The sequence below is a fragment of the Equus quagga genome, chromosome 1, assembly GCF_021613505.1.
Source record: "Equus quagga isolate Etosha38 chromosome 1, UCLA_HA_Equagga_1.0, whole genome shotgun sequence".
NCBI lineage: Eukaryota > Metazoa > Chordata > Mammalia > Perissodactyla > Equidae > Equus > Equus quagga.
In genome coordinates, this window is record NC_060267.1 from 48,677,958 (window position 1) to 48,699,521 (window position 21,564).

The window sequence follows — 21,564 nt, forward strand, 5'->3', positions numbered from 1 at the left end:
CCTAAATCATGTCTTTTAATTAATTAGTATCCTTATCTCTTATGGCTCTGGAAGGACCTTAATTATGAACACTGTTGGGACAATTGAAAACAAATTCCTCTTGAAGATTCTTTGCTCTATGATTCATCTTTTAAGAGAAGAATATATGAGCTTGTCATTCTTCACTTTTAGCGAACTTCCTTCCTTTCCCGCAAAGATTGTTTGTTTTCTTCTCACCCTCCGCCCTCCAGGAAGGCATTGTGGTAAATGATAGTTCAACTCAATCATAGTCATAATATTACTTCGATTTGGGGAAGTAAAGCATAAAAACTTGTTTTACTTTTCAATAGCAGCATAACTCTAGCCCGGAGCTGTGTTGTAAAAACAACAAAAACATTTTTAGAGTAAAGTAAAAACTTTTAAGACAGGTTTTGGAAGATATGACACAAAGCAGGCAAGTAGCTGCACCGGCTCAAGGAGGGCCAGAAAATGATAACAGCAACCAAGGAAAAGAAAAACAGAAGAAGCAAGGTAAGGACATTTTCAGCTGTTCAAAATGAAAGTTACTTACTGAGATTATGAGGCATAACGTTAAACAAAACCCTTTAAAGACATGACACGGGTTTTGTATTTTTTGTATCAAGGCAAAAGAAGAATACTTTTTAAGTTAACATCTCCATAAATGAAAAATGATAACAAAATTTAGATTTGTAACTGACTCTTTTTCCTTATAATTCAGATTCACTTTGTCTTATCTTAACTGATAATGGAGAGAGATTAATCGTAGCTTAAAACAGCTCAGGATTTAGTTTCATTTTTACTAAGTAGTTAATAAAACCAATACTGGAGAAGATGTTAAATTTGATCCACATGCTCATTCAATGCCCCAAATGCATACATGATATGAAAAATTTGGCCAATATTTTAAAAGATTGCTTATGCCCAGAGAGTAGAATCAAGATAAACTAGACTTTAGAGGTTCTTAATAACAGAAGGATTATCTCCCTATTGTACTCCTGTCTAAACAAATGCTGGTATCCTGATATCCTTAGTAATGTCTCTGGCAACCTTAAGATGAATAAGGAAAGAAAAGGTACTAAAAAAAACTTAGACAATAACTTGGTAGCATTGGATGTAGCAATACTAACCAAGCAAATAGCAAGGTCAGAGTACGTAAGATCCAAATTCTAAATCTAACAGGAAAATCTTTCAAAGTCAATCATCCAGCGCTCTTTATGTCAAAATATAGTGAAGAAGGGAGAGGAGCAAGCTAAAATACTTTAAATACAACTATATATTTAATTTCATTTCAACCTGTACATGCAAACTATCATTTCTCCTATTGTCAGGATGTGCATTCCCTTCTTTCCTCCTGTTGGCTCAGAGGTCTTTCCTCTTTTTTAAATCCATCTATCATTCTCCTAATCATCCTGTGGGGGACTGGAATTGGCCACCCCAAGATATGTCTCTTTGGCATGAGGATTATTTGGGGCTGGTTACTTTTAACAAACTGCAGACAGGAAAGCAACTCTGAAAAGTAGAATTTACTTACCCTTTGTTAAGAGACATTTACACTGTAAAAGACACTGTAAAGGTGTCTGCCTCTCTGTACCAAGAAGAAGGGGGATGACCTTATCTCCAGAAACTCTTAATCAATACCAAAGGCAAGGATTTAAATCTGCATTTTCTTTACTGTACTTGTGTGGTAATCTCCCATGATCAACTCCCCCAAACCCTCAACATCCTCCTTTGCCTTTAGCTGAAGATGATATTTAAGGTGGTGGCTTCACCCATTTTGGCAAGCTGCTCAGCTTGCCTGAACCTCTCCCATGTATACATGTTAAAAAGCTTTGTTTAATTTTCTCCTGTTATTCTGTCTCATGTGAATTTAATTCATTCTCCGGCCAGAAGAACCCAGAGAGGGTAGAGGAAATGTCTTCCTCCCCTACAATCCCTTTAACAAGCTAGGAATTTTCTACAAATTCAAGGGTCACTGATTTCAAGCAGGTTTGGTTTTCTTTCAACAGTCATTCTGGAAGAAAAGAAAATGAGCCTGGCTACCTACTTAAAATGTATAAAAATTGCATATGGGAAAGTGTATTTAAAAATTCCACTTAATATAGCAACAAATAACCTTCACCTTCCCCCACACACAATAGTTAAAATACGGAAAGATGGGAGAGCTAACACCATAAAAAATAATAACAAAAACTTTCTTTTATTTAATTCCTCATGCAAGCTAGACTGTTTGAAAACATAGCACATCTATATCCTTTAATTAAAAAAAAGAGATAGTGTTATTTAATGGATGAAGAGATATAGGCTCAAATAGGGTAAGAAAATAAATTTATACACTGTAAACATTTGACCAAGATTTTGAAATTGTAATATTTAAAACTGTAATATCCTTTTGTTCACTATGCTAGTTCATGGACAGACAAATAGGATACCATAATGACCTATTGACTTGACTGACGGCATAGAAAAGAGAAAACAAGTATTTGATTTCTTGATACCTTGATATTTGAGGAAAATTAATATGGAATTAAAGAAATTAATAAGATAATATTTGTAAGGTGATTAAAAACCTCATTAGAAAGAACCTGGACTCAAGCTCTGAACTGAGTCATGTACAGCACCAAAAAGGCTGAAAAGACAGACATATGTTATGTTTATCCTCATTTTGACCTTTCCTACATTGCAGGTCTGGTCATTTCTCTTACCTGGGAGCAATCCCTCCATTTGTGGTCCAATAAGACCCCAATCCTTCTAGCCTATGCAAGAATTATTCTTTTTAATTTAATGATTCCCTCCTTTTCCTGCCTGTGCCAGCAATCTATCCCTTTTGCACTAAATAATCCCCAAATGCATGGAAACATTATGTGTTACATCTTTTAAAAAAATCCTGCTATAACTATTAATCTCATTCCACTAACCAATTCTTTGCTTGTTCTGCTTCACATAGCAAAGTTCTCTGAGAGTCTACATGCTGATTTCACTTTCATACTTACAACAATCTAACTTCCTCCTGCGTTACTCCTTAAAACCACTCTATCAAGGACAACAATGACCTTCACGTGTTCCAGCTGAATTTTTCCATCTTCTCTGTTACAGATCTTATTTAAGACATCACCATAATTTTTTTATTTTCCCAAGGAAGATTAGCCCTGAGCTAACGTCTACCAATCCTCCTCTTTTTTTCTGAGGAAGACTGGCCCTGAGCTAACATCCATGCCCATCTTTCTCTATATGTGGGACGCCTACCACAGCATGACTTGCCACGTGGTGCTATGTCCACACCCGGGATCGGAACTGGCGAAACCCAAGCCGCTGAAGCAGAACGTGCGCACTTAACTGATGTGCCACTGGGCGGGCCCCCATCACTGTAATTTAATTGGTTATTTACAGGCTCTCCAGCCAGTAGTCACACACAACTTTTAAAAATGTAGATCTGGTAATATCAAACACTCTCATAAAAAATTAGCAGCTTCCCATTATACTTAGAGGCAAATCGAGTTCTTTCCTAGGGCATTCAGAGCATAGCATGGTTTTGCTCCTAGTAGTCACTATTCTCCCCTGGTACCTCTGACCCAGTCACACTTGTTACACTGTGCTACATTCTTTTAAGTTCTTTCCTGATTCAAGCACTTGTACATGTTCTCTTTGCTTGAAGTGCTTTCTCTTGTTTATTTTGCATAGATGGCCACTGCTCATATTTTAGGTCTTGGTTTTAGTGTCATTTCCACAAATGGCCTTCCTGACTATCCCTTTTAGTCGCTTCCCCTTTATCAATCAGAGGACCATGCTTATTGCCTTTCTAACACTGGCTTCAATCTGTATTTTCAAATTCATTTTTATCAGTATTTGCACCAACTGTAAGTTCCAGGAGGGTATGGATTATGTCTTTTTAGTCTACTATTGTATTATGGAAATTAGCTCATAATAGGTCATTAACAAGTAAACATTTTGTTAAAGGATGAACAAATAACACAGTGCTGGTTCAAAAGTGAAGCATTGCGTGTACTACAGTTCATGTTTATTGTGTAGCTTTGAAATTCCAAACAGTCAGAAAAAACTCACAGCTAATGATAAGACTTTTCATAAATTTGGCATAAATATATGAAGTTAGATATAATTCCATAATGATATTTCTCAGATAGTTGAAATAATAACAGTTTGTTGCCTCAAAAACAATGCTGATATTCTCTTTGCTGCATTCCCTCTCACTCTTTATGGTACTCTATAAAAATCAATTTTTCATGAATTTTTATGGGTATCAGCATTTTCATGCATTAATCATGATGATATGGATTAGTATCACACTTTTGGAAGAACATTCAACCAATATATAGCAATTTATTTATTTTTGAAAATTTTTCTTAAGAAGATAATTAGACAAATATGCAAGACATTTAAATTACACTTGTTCTAGTTCTGGCTCAAAAAAGGGATGGAGCAGCCTAAATATCCATCAGAAGAGGATTAGTTTGGGGGCAGGCCCAGTGATGCAGCAGTTAAGTTCACACTTTCCTCTTCTCAGCGGCTAGGGTTCGCCGGTTCGGATCCTGGGTGTGGACATGGCACCGCTTGGCATGCCATGCTATGGTAGGCATCCCACATATAAAGTAGAGGAAGATGGGCACAGATGTTAGCTCAGGGCCAGGATTCCTCAGCAAAAAGAGGAGGACTGGCAGTAATTAGCTCAGGGCTAATCTTCCTCAAAAAAAAAAAAGAAGAGGATTAGTTTGTTGGTGTTTTTTTAATGGTGTAGCCATATGATAGAATATTATCAACCATTAAAATTACAATATCAAATTATACTTTTACATAATACGTAAATTTAGCTAATGCTCTGAATGAACAACCATCCCAAAGTTTAGTGGATTAAAACAACCACCACCATTTTCCTTACGGTTCTATGAGGTAGGAATGTGGACAAAATTCAATGGGGATGGCTCGTGCCTCCTCTATGTTTATGCCAGCTGGTATATTTGGGCAGGGACTGAGGATTCACAATGTCATCACTCACAGATTTGAGCCATAGTGGTTGGGTTAATATGTTTATCCTCCATATTCTCTCTCCCAGTCTTCTTCAGATGGTGGCTGGGCCCCTTTAGTGGTAAGCTTGGCCTTCCTCAGATGGTGGCTGGACTTCAGAAGAGTAAAAGGAGAAATTGCAAGGTCTCTTAAGACCTAGGCTCTAAAGTCTCAGAATGTATTTCTACCACATTCTATTGGTCAAAGTAAGGCACAAGGCCAATTCATATTCAAATTTCAGGAGATACAGTATACCTCTTGATGGGAAGTATAGCAAGATCATGTGTCAAAGGGGAGGTGGACACAAGGAAGCGTGATTCATTTGGGGCCATTTTTAACAGTCTACCACACATGGGAAGAACAATTGTTAGCTGAAAACATTAGATTATAAAACAATGGCTACATGATTATTGCATTCATTTAAAATTATGCGTCTTTGGGAGGGAGGCTATGTGTGTTAAAACAGGATTAGAAAGATGTATGGATGGAAGGATATTATCCCAAATGATAATGCTGGCTATCTCTAAGTAGTATAAATTTAGTTGCATTTTAAATTTCATTTCTTTCCTATATCCACTAAGGAAAAAGTTTATTTAATGAAAGAATAACTAGTTCACTAAGTGAAAAAAAAATGGGAATGATAAATGCTTTCAATAAGTTATATTATCTCATAGTAACTTCCACACTTTTTTAAATTTCATAAAATTTTACAAGGATGAATATTTCTTAATCATGTAAAACAATAAAAATGTTTCATTTCAAAAAACTTATAACCATATTTTTTTCTTAAATGGGCACTAATAAAAGAAAAACAATCCCTCACCAGAGATTTATTCTGTTCTACTGATTTTGCAGATGAGGAAATATATGACCTGAAAAAGAAATAATACTTGTCCAACTTCCCTTTGCTTGTTTGTGGCAAAAATCTGTATCTCAAAACTTTGGATTGATTACTCTATGGCCTTTCAATATACTATGCTATCTATCCTTTAAAATAAACTTTTCATCTGTTAGAAAGCAGACTTTCTTCGAAACATTCAAAGAATGTTAGGGTGAGCTATATTTCACCACAGAGGAAGGACATGAAGGCCTGGGGTTGGCGCCAGGCTAAGGAAATGCTACCCTAAAGAGTCATGCATACTTCGTTCCTTGGACTATGACAGCAAAATCTTGGATTGGATATAAAGATGTCCTCAAAAATCATAATAAATTGCCTAAAATAGTTTGTTAGGTATAGTTATGAATACAAATTTAGTCTTTCTTTTGCGTGTTTCTTAATCTAAAGGTATTTGTTTTCTTTGATTTTTCAGGTATTAAGAACATGAAGGATAAGTGTATTTTAATTTTTATTGGACTTGTTTTGGGAATAGTTCTAACTATTCTTTGTTTTTCAATTTGTTTAAAAGGTGAGTAAATCACATCCTTTATATCTTCACTTATTTTTTTTTTCAGGGCTTCCTATTATATAATCCTGTTCCTTTCTGTCTCAATCACAGTCTTTTCTTGTTCCCACTCCCTTCTCATTATTCATAATATATTTAATGAGTATCACTGAGTGAATTGTTATGAACTACATAACCTATGTAAGACATTGGGAGATGCAAAAATGATTAAGACAAAATTGTTCATCCTGATAATCTCACATCCCACTGAACTTTCTCATGCCAATGGTAATCACTATTTTCACTTGTTGCCATAGGCAAGTTTTACCCATTTAAAAAATTTTGTACAAATAGCATCATGCAATTTGCATGTATCCTTTGCATCTTTTTCCTTTTGTTCCACATTATGTTTTCATGATTCTTCCATGTTATAACATGTAGCAGAAATTCATTGACTCATTGTTGTAAAAGGAGGTTGGGAAATATTTTATATAAAGGACCAGATAATAAATAATTTAGGCTTTGTTAGCCATATGATCTCTGTTGTAGCTACTCAACTCTGTATTGGTAGCCAAAAATATCCACAGAAGATATGTAAACAAGGGAGCATGGCCAAATTGAACACAGAAATTTGAATATTATATAATATTCATGTGTCAAAAATCTTCTTCCTCTTTTAATTACTTTCATTTTTTAATTATTTTTGATTATTTTAAAATGTAAAAATCATTCTTAGCTCTGAGTCTGGCTTCAAGTTGTGGTCTGCAGATCCTGGTTGTAGAGTACTCCATGTTATATATTAATTTATTAATCATTCTACTTTTGATGGACATTTGAATTATGCCACATTTTGACTACTGCAAATTGTGTTGCTTTGAATATACTTATATTTTTAGTCTTTTAGTGAATAGTGAACATCATTTAGAATGTACTTATAAGAATTATTAAACCATAGAGTTTGCATAGATTAGCCTTAGTAGATAATACCTTAAATAGTAGATAATCTAACCATAATGCTATTAAAATGCCAGTTGCTCAACATATTTGTCATCACTTTGCTGTCAGTTTTATCCATTTTTGCCATTCCAGTGAGTGTGTGTTAATATCTTATGTGGCTTTAATTGATATTTTTCTGATGGCCTATACCGTTAAGCTCCTTTTCATGTTTATTGCTCATTTAGTCACTAATGACTAATTTAGTCAAACAGTTCATATTTTGTAATGGGTGTGTTCAGATACTTTGCCCATATTTTAATTGAGTTAGCTGTCTTTTTTTTGAGTCATGAGTTCTTTAACATACTAGATAAAAATCTTTTGTATTTCTACTGTAAATATCTTCTTCCCCTATGAAGTTCAAATTTATCCTCTGTATAATATCTTTCAATGAACAGTTCTTAATTTTGAGATAGTATAATTTTCTTTTCTACTGATATATAGCTCAAGTCTACTGCAGTCAGGTGACATACTGTAAATGTCTTCAATCTTTTAAAATTTATTTTTGCCACTTTATTGCCTGCTCTGGTAAATGTTTCATGTGCACTTTGTTGCTGCATGTAGCTCCCTATGTATGTCAACTGGCTTAGTTTTGTTAATCACAGTGTTCAGATATTATTATCCTTCTTTTTGCTTCTTATTATATCAGTGATTAAGAGAATGGTGTTAAAGGTTTTAACTTTTATAGGTACTTGGCATCAGGTGACTATAGCTGAAAATTTAACTAACTGTTTTACCACTATGGACCATAGATCACCAGCATCCCATTTACAACTGGTGATTGGATCAATGTCTTTAAAGTGAATTACATTGAAAAATCAATACCATATCTCATCCTTAAGATTCTCTTCCCTTAGCACCACTTTTGGTACCAAAAACTGATTCTATATGGATGTGTTCAGGAAAACATACATTGCAAATGTTACAAGAATAGGACTTTAGTGTAGGAATTAGGGAAACATGACTGGGAGGAGCTGGAGAGTGATGGTCTGAAAGGCTGTTTAGCTGGAGGAGAAATAGTCACTAATGATTTTGGCTTAAGCGTTAACATGTTTGGAGAACTCAGAGACTAGAGAAAAGTCTAAGAAGCTAACATATCTGACTGCCAAGACTACAAAAGAGAAACTCATGAAAAGGCCTGTGAAGTTCCAATGCCCAAGATCTCCAAGAATAACGTCTTCTGTTTTACTTGCACCTTCCAAATCTCAAGTGGATTCTTCTCATTGGTTAACCCAAAATCATACAGTCATGGTGGTACCTAGTTGACAACAGGCAATCTGACACATATATCTTGTTAGTTATATATTCTGTTTTATTATTTTCATTGCTTTCTTGAGATTAAATCGTGTCCTAGATTTATAACAGTCTAATATAAATTAATATTTTTTATTGAGTTAATGATAGGTTACAATCTTGTGAAATTTCAGTTGTACATTAATGTTTGTCAGTCATGTTGTAGGTGCACCACTTCACCCTTTGTGCCCACCCCCTATCCCCCCTTTCCCCTGGTATCCACTAAACTATTCTTAGTCCATAATTTTAAATTCCTCGTATGAGTGGAGTCATACACAGATTATCCTTCTCTCGCTGGCTTATTTCACTTAACATAATTCCCTCAAGGTCCATCCATGTTATTGCAAATGGAATGATTTTGTTCTTTTTTACGACTGAGTAGTATTCCATTGTATATATGTACCACATCTTCTTTATCCATTCGTCTGTTGCTGGGCACTTAGGTTGCTTCCACGTCTTGGCTATTGTAAATAATGCTGCAATAAACATTGGGGTGCATAGGACTTTTGGGATTGCTGACTTCAAGCTCTTTGGATAAATACCCAGGAGTGGGATGGCTGGATTGTATGGTAGTTCTATTTTTAAGTTTTTGAGGAACCTCCATTCTGTTTTCCATGGTGGCTGCACCAGTTTGCATTCCCACCAGCAGTGAATGAGGGTTCCTTTTTCTCCGCAACCTCTCCAACATTTGTTACTATTAGTTTTAGATATTTTTGTCATTCTAACGGGTGTAAGGTGATATCTTAGTGTAGTTTTGATTTGCAGTTCCCTGATGATCAGCGATGATGAACATCTTTTCATATGCCTATTGGCCATCAGTATATCTTCTTTGGAGAAATATCTGTTCATGTCTCCAGCCCATTTTTTGATTGGGTTGTTTGATGTTTTGTTGTTGAGTTGCGAGAGTTCTTTATATATTATGGATATTAAGCTTTTGTCCGATATATGAATTGCAAATATTTTTTCCCAGTTAGTGGGTTGTTTTTTTGTTTCAATCCTGTTTTCATTTGCCTTGAAGAAGCTCTTTAGTCTGATGAAGTCCCATTTGTTTATTCTTTCTATTGTTTCCCTTCTCTGAGAAGGCAGGGTGTCCGAAAAGATCCTTCTAATACTGATGTCAAAGAGTGTACTGCCTACGTTTTCTTCCAGGAGACTTATGGTTTCAGGTCTCACCTTTAGGTCTTTGATCCATTTTGAGTTTATTTTGGTGAATGGTGAAAAAGAATGGTCAATTTTTATTCTTTTACATGTGGCTTTCCAGTTTTCCCAGCACCATTTGTTGAAAAGACTTTCTTTTCTCCATTGTATGCCCTCAGCTCCTTTGTCAAAGATAAGCTGTCCGTAGATGTGTGGTTTTATTTCTGGGCTTTCAATTCTGTTCCATTGATCTGTGCACCTGTTTTTGTACCAGTACCATGCTGTTTTGATTACTGTAGCTTTGTAGTATGTTTTGAAGTCAGGGATTGTGATGCCTCCCGTTTTGTTCTTTTTTCTCAGGATTGCTTTAGAAATTCGGGGTCTTTTGTTGCCCCACATGAATTTTAGGATTCTTTGTTCTAATTCTGTAAAGAATGTCATTGGGATTCTGATTGGGATGGCGTTGAATCTGTAGATTGCTTTAAGTAGAACGGACATTTTAACTATGTTTATTCTTCCAATCCATGTACATGGAATGTTTTTCCATCTCCTTATGTCGTCATCCAATTCTCTCAGAAAGGCCTTGTAATTTTCATTATATAGGTCCTTCACTTCCTTAGTTAAATTTACCCCAAGGTATTTTATTCTTCTTGTTGCGATTGTGAATGGTATTGTGTTCTTGAGTTCTTTTTCTGTTGGTTCATTACTGGAGTATAGAAATGCTACTGATTTATGCAAATTGATTTTATACCCTGCAACTTTGCTGTAGTTGTTGATTACTTCTAACAGTTTTCCAATGGATTCTTTGGGGTTTTCCATATATAAGATCATGTCGTCTGCAAACAGCGAGAGTTTCACTTCTTCCCTCCCTATTTAGATTCCTTTTATTCCTTTTGCTTGCCTGATTGCTCTGGCCAGGACCTCCAGTACTATGTTAAATAAGAGGGGTGATAGAGGGCATCCTTGTCTCATTCCTGTTTTCAGGGGGATGGCATTCAGTTTTTGCCCATTGAGTATGATGGTGGCTATGGGTTTGTCATATATGGCCTTTATTGTGTTGAGGTAGTTTCCTTCTATGCCCATTTTGTTCAAAGTTTTTATCATAAATGGCTGTTGGATCTTGTCAAATGCCTTCTCTGCATCTATTGAGATGATCATGTGGTTTTTATTCCTCAGTTTGTTGATGTGGTGTATCACGTTGATTGATTTGTGGATGTTGAACCATCCCTGTGTCCCTGGTATGAATCCCACCTGATCATGATGTATGATCCTTTTGATGAATTGCTGAATTCTGGTTGCCAAAATTTTGTTTAGAATTTTTGCATCTATGTTCATCAGTGATATTGGCCTGTAGTTCTCTTTTTTCGTGGTGTCCTTGTCAGGTTTTGGTATCAGCGTGATGTTGGCCTCATAGAATGTATTAGGAAGTGTTCCATCTTCCCTAATTTTTTGGAATAGCTTGAAAAGGATAGGTATTAAATCCTCTCTGAAAGTTTGGTAGAATTCCCCAGGAAAGCCATCTGGTCCTGGGGTTTTATTCTTTTGGATGTTTTTGATTGCTGTTTCAATCTCTTTCCTTGTGATTGGTCTGTTCAAATTGTCTGCCTCTTCTTGAGTGAGCTTTGGGAGATTGTAGGAGTCCAAGAATTTATCCATTTCCTCTAGGTTATCCATTCTGTTGGCATATAGTTTTTTGTAGTATTCTCTTATAATCTTGTATTTCTGCAGAGTCTGTTGTTATTTCTCCTCGCTCATCTCTGATTTTGTTTATTTGAGCTTTCTCCCTTTTTTGCTTTGTAAGTCTGGCTAGTGGTTTGTCAATTTTATTTATCTTCTCAAAAAACCAGCTCTTTGTCTCATTGATCCTTTCTACTGCCTTTTTTGTTTCAATAGTATTTATTTCTGCTCTGATTTTTATTATTTCTCTCCTTCTGCTGACTTTGGGCTTCATTTGTTCTTTTTTCTCTAGTTCAGTTAGGTGTGCTTTAAGGTTGCTTATTTGGGATTTTTCTTGTTAAGGTGTGCCTGTATTGCAATGAATTTTCCTCTTAATACAGCTTTTGCTGTATCCCATATGAGTTGGTATGGCATGCTATCACTTTCATTTGTTTCCAGGTATTTTTTTATTTCTTCTTTAATTTCTTCAATGATCCATTGCTTGTTCAGTAGTGTGTTGTTTAGTCTCCACATCTTTGTGCCTTTCTCAGCTTTTTTCTTGTAATTAACTTCTAGCCTTATAGCACTATGATCGGAGAAGATGCTTGTTATTATTTCAATTTTTTTAAATTTGTAGAGGCTTGCCTTGTTTCCCAACATATGGTCTATCCTTGAGAATGTTCCATGTGCACTTGAGAAGAATGTGTAGTCAGCTCTTTCAGGGTGAAGTGATCTATATATGTCTATTAAGTCCAATTGTTTTAGTTTTTCATTTAGCTCCAGTATTTCCTTGTTGACTTTCTGTCTGGATGATCTGTCAATTGATGTGAGTGGGGTGTTGAGGTACCCTACTATTATTATGTTGTTTTTAACATCTTCCTTTAGGTCTGTTAATAGCTGCTTTATGAATTTTGGTGCTCCTGTGTTGGGTGCATAGATATTTATAAGCGTTATTTCTTCTTGATGAAGTGTCCTTTTGGTCATTATATATTGTCCCTCTGTGTCTCTCTTTACCTGTCTTATTTTGAAATCCACTTGGTCTGATATAAGAATTGCAACACCTGCCTTTTTTTCCTTGCTATTTGCTTGAAGTATTGTCCTCCACCCCTTCACCCTGAGTCTGTGTTTGTCCTTGGGTCTGAGGTGTGTTTCCTGGAGGCAACAAATTGTTGGATCGTGTTCTTTAATCCATTTTGCCACTCTGCATCTTTTTATTGGAGAGTTCAATCCGTTCACATTGAGAGTGATTATTGATGCATGTGGACTTAATGCTGTTAATCTGTTGCTCATTATCTTGTTTTCCTGCATTTATTTTCCTGTTTGCTTTAAACTACCCATTTAATACTGCAATTTCTTATGCTGGGTTTCTTAGATTTTTCCTTATTTATGATTTGTGACTCTGTTCTGTACTTTATTTTAGTGTCTACCTTGAAGTTTGTATTTAGAATCTCGTGTATAATATAGTCTATTCTCTGGTGGTCTCTTACTTACTTGACCAATACTGATTTAGACCCTTTGCTCTTCCCCTCCTAAATAATTATTTTCATTTTTTATTCCAACTCGTCTTATTAATTTGTAGTTAGAGTGATAAGATCATCCTTGCTTTGGTAGTTTCCTTATTTTTACCCTAATGCTATAATTGAATAATTGCTATCCTGTTCTGGTTCTATCCATCGGTCTCCCTAGTCTGTGGATTGTGTCCCCTTTCTCCCTTTTTTCTTTTTTCAAGTATGAGAGCCTTCTTGAGGATTTCTTGTAATGGAGGGCTTTTGGTTACAAATTCCCTTAACTTTTGTTTGTCTGGAAAAGATTTAATTTCTCCCTCATATCTGAAGGAAATTCTTGCTGGATAGAGTATTCTTGGCTGAAGATTTTTATCCTTTAAAGCTTTGAATATGTCACTCCATTCTCTCCTAGCTTGTAGGATTTCTGTAGAGAAATCTGCTGACAGTCTGATAGGGGCTCCTTTATAGGTTATACTCTTTTTTTTTTCTTACTTCCCTGAGAATTTTTCCTTATCTTTCCTTTTTGCCAATTTTACTACTATGTGCCTTGGGGTAGCTCTTTTTACATTGACAAATCTAGGAGATCTAAAACCCTCCTCTACACACATTTCTCCGTTGATCCCTAGATTTGAGAAGTTCTCTTCAATAATTTCATTAAGCACACTTTCTGCTCCATTTTCCTTTTCCATATTCTCGGGAATTCCTATGATCCTTATGTTCTTACTCTTCATTGAATCCATTATCTCTCAGAGATTTTCCTCATTTTTTTTAATTCTTAGTTCTCTTTCTTCCTCTGTCTGGAGCCATTCAGCCTGTCTATCTTCAATTATGTTAATTTGCTCTTCTATGGTGTCTACACGGGCATTCAGGGAATCCGTATTCTGTTTTATCTGGTCCATTGTGTTTTTCATCTCAAGTAATTCTGTTTGATTCTTCTTTATGATTTCAAACTCTTTTGTGAAGTAACTGCAGAACTCGGCTTGTTTCTCTATCTTTCTCTCTACCTCATTGAGTTTTTTTTATTATAGCTGCTCTGAACTCATTATCACTTAGTTTACCTAATTCCAAGTCCTCAGGACTTAATTCTATGCTTTTACTGTTTTCCTTCTGGTCTGGGGCTTTTATAAATTGCTGGATGGTAGACGAGCGGTTTTTTCGCATGGTGGTAGAATTTGGTTGCAGTTACAGCCTGTCGCCACTAGATGGAGGTCAAGAGCGGCGTGTTAGCTCTCCGCCTTGGGGCAAGATGGCTGTGCCCACTGGCTTTGCCGGGGGGGAGGGGCTGTTACTCTCACGCCCGGGTCTGGGTTCAGATCAGTTCTGTTCTCTGTTCTCCCAAGGCCCTTGGTTTATGGGGTCCCCGTGGATGGAAGCTTTCCCCCCATCAGCAGGTTTCCACTGAATCAGTGGCAGGAGTCCTGGATGATCCCCCGGTCGCGCGGCCCCTTCCCCCCCTCCTTCCTGACCTGCCCCGCAGCAATCAGACTCTAGGGGAGGGAGCGATGTTCTCTCCTACCGTTCCAGCGCCTCCGAGGCTGTAAGTAGGGTTTATGATCTCCGCCTTCTTGGTATTGTAGGTCTCTAACGAGCTGGCATTATGTTTATTCTCTGAAATTCAGTTCTTCCAATCTTTTGTTGTATTTTTGGAGGGGAGAGAATCCTGGGTCAGCTCACCCCGCCATTTTGCTCCGCCCCTTCCTCATAAATTAATATTTTTATTACTCCCAGATAGTACTAGGATTTCATTATATTCCATTTAGGAAGAAATGGCAAAGGTGGCTTAACACAAGTGAAGTCACCTGTTGCCCTAGGAAGGCCTGCGTATCACTGTGGTTGGAATTGAAAGGAATATGGGTGTCCTGTCAAAGCCTGAACTGCTGTTATTTAACCTAAAATGAAATTGGTTTTTCAACTAGTTGTATGACAGATATGCACTTCTGGATCATGATTGTAATATTTTACACTGCAATCCTATCTTTCCCCAATGATCTCAAAACACAGTAGCACATTACTTCATCTGGTCCTTAAAATATGTGTTTGTTTCAATTCTAGGTACAGAAACTCAACATTTTTGCCCACATGATTGGATTGGTTTCCAAGATAAATGTTATTATTTCTCTAAAGAAGAAGGGGATTGGAATTCAAGTAGATACAATTGTTCCACACAACATACTGACCTAACTATGATTGACACAGTTGAAGAAATGGTAACTAATTTAATATGCATTCTTATGAATTATCTTGAATAGTGGCATTAGAAATATTCAAATGCAATTATGATTTTTAAAACTTTTCACACATGCCTGTCTATATACGCAGAATATTGAAGATGTTCAGAGCATGCCATGTGAGATACAGTTGAAAAACCTGGTGATATTTTGTTTGGTTAGTATAAGACTTATATCAAGTAGTAGATTGATAGCTATCTTTATATTTTAAGGAGCATAAATAGAAGGGCTTGATAATATTTGGAAAGCATTTAAAAGCCAGTACTCCATGAACAGAGAATTGCCTCAGGAAAAATGGAATTCTCCATTCCACTCTCTTCAAAGAACCTTCCACTGACTTCTCAGTTTTGCTTTGCTATCTGTCCCTGAGGTCCCATGACAACAGCCATCAGAGCACTCACCACCAGTAGTAATGTAGTAGGTGTGTAATTGAAGTTGCCCCCTAGACTGGGGTATGAGCTTCCGGTGAGCAGATACCATGATTTATTTGAAGTCATATCTTTTGCTGTAGCATAAAGACAGGTACAAATTAAAAGCTTAGAGGATCTCTATTGAATAAATATTGATTCACGTGGCAAAAATCCTATGAGTAAAGAGAATTTCTGAGATCTTTCACATGGGATTGTGAAACTCTGAACCTCTGCACTTGTGAAATCTGTTCTTTGCCAAGTCACTTATGTGGTAAGCATTTACTTTTACTTTTGTTTAGTCTCTTTTAAAGTAAAGGATCAATATAAGAGGTAATGTGACTTATTTTTTTAAAAAATTTGTGAATAATGTGCTATTAAAAAATGCTTAAATGTAAAGCAGCACAGCACATAAGTCAACATTGTTAAAAGAGAATTGTTTGTTACTTCTGGAGTGAACAAAGCATCTGTATGCAATCTGCCTGAAGATTGATTTAAATGGGTGTGAACCAGGCGGGGGCAATGTATAGGTCAGTACAAAGAAACTAAACTATTTTGGGCAACAAAAGGTATAGAAATCTGAATAGAATGTGAAAAACTAGATATGTTAAGAATAGACACTGCAAATTAAAAAGTAAGATGCAGGCTCAATTTAGTAGGCAGATCTTCTGTAGTCAGCAGTTTTGCTGCTGAATTTTGCAAGATTTGAAATAAACATTCTGAGAAATCCTTAAACTGCCCTTTACAGTTCTCTTGGGGAAAAACAAGGTTAAATTAGTAGCAAGATAGAAAAATAATGTGTTAATAAAATTTTTGAAGGATAGAGAAATAAAGCAAATATTTTAAAAATTGTCAAATATAGGAATCTTATCAGGAAAGGCTGACAAAAATGGTGAATATAGTGAAACACAAAGAACAGAAGTATACAAAAGTAATTAGTTTTGAGCTTAACAGAAATCATTAAACTTATCGGATGAGAACAATTGTACTGTTTGGATAGAGAAAAAAGACTTTGATCATGTAATATCCTGATATATTTTGAAGATCATAGATGGCTATTATGTGCTACATAATCTGGGCAAAATTTAAGTGACAAACAGAATGAGGTAAAGTTATCCGTGAAGGAGTGATAAAAGCAATGTGTAGAAGAATTTTTTAAAGGACTGTTTATTTAAAATAGTTTGATTAGAATATTACATATATTTGTTTAAATTACAAAATGTTCTCCTTAGTTAAAATGAGGTGAAGCTTGTTTCATAAATTGTTTCCCATATTTATTTCCACCTATTTAAAATTATCTTGCATCTTTAACATGGATTACATGGGCAAATCTTTATTGAACAAATAACGATTGACATTTTTCATAGGACAGGCTCTAGGAAATGCACCTCCGAGTTCCCTGTCACAAGGACCAAAACTACTGAATTTCATCCAATTTTCCCAATTATCCAATAACATGTATCCTGTTGGTTTCCAATACATTCATCCTTTCTAATATTTCTTTCTGCCTTCTAACAATCTCTTCCCTAAACCTCAAATATGAATTGCCCTCTTCTCCCTTACCCTCTATATTTATATGGAATCTTCTCCTCCTGCCTTGCAGACTTACCTCTTAGAGGACATCCCATGTGAAAGGGTCTCATGGAGACTCAGATGCTTCTTCCCACAAACTCGAATTTCACTTTGTATTTACAATACTCATTATCATCTCTTTATCTGGTAGAATATTCTCTAACTCTATGTTTATATAATTTTCCTCACTATAAATGAATCCCTGTGAATCCAGGGACAATGTTTTCTTAATCTGTTCCTTTGTAAACCCAAAACTTAGACTAATGAATTGACTTTTTTTTCAAATATATTCGTGAAATGCTGCAGAAGATGCTATGTTAAAATGCCAAATATTATTAGTGTCACTGTTATTACATAGGAATGGGCAATATTGTTGTGATCTGCCATAATTCCCTTGTTTTTATCATAAAACTGAAACATGACATGATACAATGTGAAGCTTACGGTTTTCCAGCTATTTAGTAGGGGAGTAGACTCAATGGCTTTCTGTGTATAATATAATTCTATGGTGAAAAAGCTCTCAGGTTTCAAGAAATTTCCACATTGAATGAATAAAAAGAAGAAATATCAGGAAAATATATTTTTTCCCTGAATGATTCCTTTAGAAAGCAAAATATTTGGCAGAAAAATAAAATTTGATAATTAGATTCTAAAGGAATTGGATACATGAGGCATGTGTGTGTGTGTGTGTGTGTGCATGAGCACATGTGATTGTTTTGAGAGAGAAGTTAAAGTAAAATATAACATTAAACTCAATATACTAGTACTTACTGGGAAGTGGAAAAATATTATAATAAATATCTGATGATTAGGAATACTGTGCAAGAGTTCGATTGCAAAGGGTAACTTTCCAGGAGTTTACAGTTTAAAAATCCTGGAGGAATAGATTTTCATGTTGAATATTTATCAATTTGGAATCAAAAAGTATCTTAAAGAAAATTTATCTCACATCTTTGTTTCACAAATAAGAAAACTGAGGGTAAGAGGGTAAAATTCTTTTTCAAAATCCCATAGCTGTTTTCTGATGGAGCCAGGAGTTGAACATATGTCGCCTCCCCTCACAATCTGCAAAGCAAGAGGGACACGATAGATGACAGAAAAAACTGACAAGTAAAATGATGCAATCTATTTTGTCTCTAAAGCACTTTCTCAGGCGACACAAATGCACTAGTGATCACTGGATTGGGCTGGAGATGACAGAAAATCAAATAAGAAAATGGGTAAATGGAACCGTATTTAACAAATGGTAAGTTTCTTTCTTTCTGACATTATTTAAATTTAGATAGCACAACCTTCTCTAGAACCTATGCATTAGCTACATTTCACTACAGCCCAAGGTTTGTGTGCATGTTGCAAAGATGACATACAGAAGATTGTATCATGTATTGAGATTAGTTCTAAGGGTCAGCTAGAGAAGCTGGAAATCAGGATAAGGAAAGATCGCCTACTTGATTATTTTGGAAATAAAGACCTGAGATTCATAAGCACAGTCCAAAAACAATTAAAATTTTGCCTGATTTTAACCTGTCTTTTCCAATTCCATACCTGTTTTTCAAATTTCCTGTTATCTGTTGACATTTTTTACAGGTCAAGTTAAATCTGTTGTTCATTTTAACCTGATTTTATTTGCACTGACAGTGCAATTTATCCTGGGCTTCATGTCTTCCATTTTATAACATTGAAAATTGGATCTAAAGATCTGAGTCCACTGCACACATGACCTCAGCATAGCCACCTAAATTGGTGACTACTATTCACTTAGCCACTTACTTTGTATTAGAATTTCTCAGTAGAAATGTTACTGACATTTTTGACTGAATAATTCTTTGCTGTGGGGAGGGGGTGTTTTCTTGTGCATCTCTGGCCTCTATCCACTAGACACAAACAATTGTCTCCCTCTTCCCTCAATTTATGATAACCAAAAGTGTCTCTAGATATTGCCAAGTATCCCTTGCAGAGAGCAGAGGGAAGGCAAAATGACCTCCAGTTAAGAACCATTGGTTTATATGAACTGGTAGTTCCGTCGATTACATGTAACTAACAATGTCAGTTTAACAAATACGAAATTTTGGAAGACAGACTCTTATAGTTCAATTTGGTAGAGATATCTTAACCTATTGGGAGAGGACTGTGTCACTGCACACTTTTTCAGAACTCTGGATGGGTAATATCTTTTTAAAAGGTGACGTTGGGCAAGGGAGAAATCTTGGGACTCCTTAGTTCCTAGTACTTAATCTCTTTTCTATAGGTTTACTGTGAGAGGGAATGAAAAATGTGCCTACCTCAATGATGATGGTGTGGCAACAGCTAGATGCTACACAGAAAGAAAATGGATTTGCAGAAAAAAAGTACACTAAGTACGTAAGTGTTTCTGATGATGGACTTAAAACCATGGGTAAGATGGTTTTAATATCTGTAAACTTTTTTCTTTCCTTCTGTATAACTTAACTCTCAACATTTTGCTGTTTTAATGTTATAGCCTGATAAAACGTCTTCATAATTATTAAAGTAATTTTCATTTAACTTATTTTTTTACTTTTCAAATGGCCTAAATCTTTGCTTTTCTGTATCAATTTTAGAAGAATCTTATAATTTCATAGAACCTATATGTCAATTTTGAGAGTGTTATATCTTCTTATTCATTTATGATATATATCTTGTATTGATTTTTGTCTTCTTATGTATCTTACAATTTTTCCACAGTTACTGCTTATTATTTATTATATGTATCCCTATTATACATATCTATATTTTTGCTGTTTCAATTATGTAATTTTATTATCTTTTAAAATAGTTATTTCTATATAGAAATGTAACTGTTTTGGGTATTCTTCTTCTGTCAAACATCCATTCTGAAAACCCTCAAAAATTCTAATAATTTGTGGTTTCTTTTAAATACTGCAAAAGATAGAATCTAATAAGTTTTATTTTTTCCTGTATTATAACTATTACTTATATCATGTCTAACTAAAATGTATAGGATTGCCAGGACAATATTAATGGTGAACACTCTTCACTTTTTCCACATTTTATAGAAAATGCTCCTAACATCTTAACTTTAGTAGTGTTTTATCTAGTTTTTTTTTTTTTTTTTTTAGGTTGACAGTTCTTTTCTATTCCTATTTGCTAAGAGTTTTTTTATAGGAAGAGATTTTTAATTTTTTTATTTGATTTTGTTTCTTGCATCTCTTTTGATGTCTTCCTGGTTTCTCTTCCTTAATCTTTTAATGTGGTAAATGGCATTTATAAGTTTTCTAATGTTAAAAACTTTGTATTCCTCGACAAAATTCAACTTGGTCATGATGTGATATCATTTTTATTCTAGATAGATTCTTGCTGATATTCTTTTTTAATATTCTTACATCTAAATTCATGAATGTGATTACCCTAAACTTTTTTCTAGGAAGGCAAAGATTGTGGCCTACAGAATTTGATGAAGACACTATTGGAAAACATGTTGTTTACATCTATGCTATAAAATTGTGAATGATAAATTTAATGTGTCTAGAAAATTAATTATGGTTTACATTTTTATGCATATTTTAGATTAGATTTTTTTGGGGGGCGTCAGCAATAAGGCACAATAGCAACCGTTGAGTTACTGGAAAAGAATATTGATGGACAGCATGATGTAATCAGAATTGAGTAAATGGTGCTAGGGAGCTGCAAACTGCAGAAGATCCATCTTGTTTCAATAAAATAAAATTCCTGAGAGCTATGACATTGGGAATAATAACAACATCGCTAACTTTTTTCTTTTTGTTGTGAGGAAGATTGGCCCTGAGCTAACATCTGTTGCCAATCTTTCTCTTTTTGCTTGTGAAAGATTGTCACTGAGCTAACATCTGTGCCAATCTTCCTCTATTTTATGTAGGATGCCACCACAGCATGGCTTGACAAGCAGCACTAAGTCCACTCTGGGGATCCGAACCTGTGAAGTCCAGGCCTCTGAGAAGGAGTCTGTGAACTTAACCACTACACCACTGGACCAGCCCCCAGCATTTATTATTTAAATTAAATAAATGTTTGCCACACAAAATGAAATTATATTGTTAAAATGGTTCATATAACTCATTAAAATATATTTTGCTTTATTTTTGTTTTGACTTTTCCTAATTCCTCCAGGTAGAATTAGAAATTGCTTTCCTGTTGCTCTCATAGCTTTTTCTTTATACTTCTATTTTAGCTAGATTCAATTAAACTTGATTTGATTAGTTTCAAATAACATTTATTAAGTGTAAACTACTTGCTATTTACTACACTAGGCCCTAAGGAACAAAAGTTGTGTTGTACCTTCATCAAACTTCTAGAGTGTGTGCAAACGCTCTTGTGTGTGTGTGTTTTGCCTTTTGATTTCCCTTCACCGTTTTCTCTT

At 35.2% G+C, this 21,564-nt stretch overlaps 1 protein-coding gene across 2 annotated transcripts; it reads left to right on the plus strand.

Annotated features, from left to right (window-relative positions):
• The first annotated feature begins 248 nt into the window (after window positions 1–248).
• On the plus strand, window positions 249–21,123 carry CLEC2B (C-type lectin domain family 2 member B). Of its 2 annotated transcripts, none has more exons than XM_046681460.1 (6): window positions 249–510; window positions 6,327–6,422; window positions 15,035–15,189; window positions 18,332–18,435; window positions 19,438–19,546; window positions 21,064–21,123. In XM_046681460.1, the coding sequence occupies exons 1-5, from the start codon at window positions 420–422 to the stop codon at window positions 19,544–19,546; spliced, it is 555 nt and encodes a 184-aa protein (XP_046537416.1). In that variant the 5' UTR covers window positions 249–419; the 3' UTR covers window positions 21,064–21,123. The 2 variants fall into 2 exon arrangements, with proteins under 2 accessions (XP_046537416.1, XP_046537424.1); XM_046681468.1 differs by having other exon boundaries at window positions 19,438–19,550; window positions 21,064–21,120.
• The last annotated feature ends 441 nt before the right edge of the window (window positions 21,124–21,564 follow it).

Bases quoted from the DNA above. Each gene is read 5' to 3' on its own strand.
- CLEC2B (XM_046681460.1), top strand. From the start codon at position 420: ATGACACAAAGCAGGCAAGTAGCTGCACCGGCTCAAGGAGGGCCAGAA. The intron at 511-6,326 runs GTAAGGACATTT...TTGATTTTTCAG, and splicing joins AGAAAAACAGAAGAAGCAAG to GTATTAAGAACATGAAGGAT. The intron at 15,190-18,331 runs GTAACTAATTTA...TTGTCTCTAAAG, and splicing joins TTGACACAGTTGAAGAAATG to CACTTTCTCAGGCGACACAA.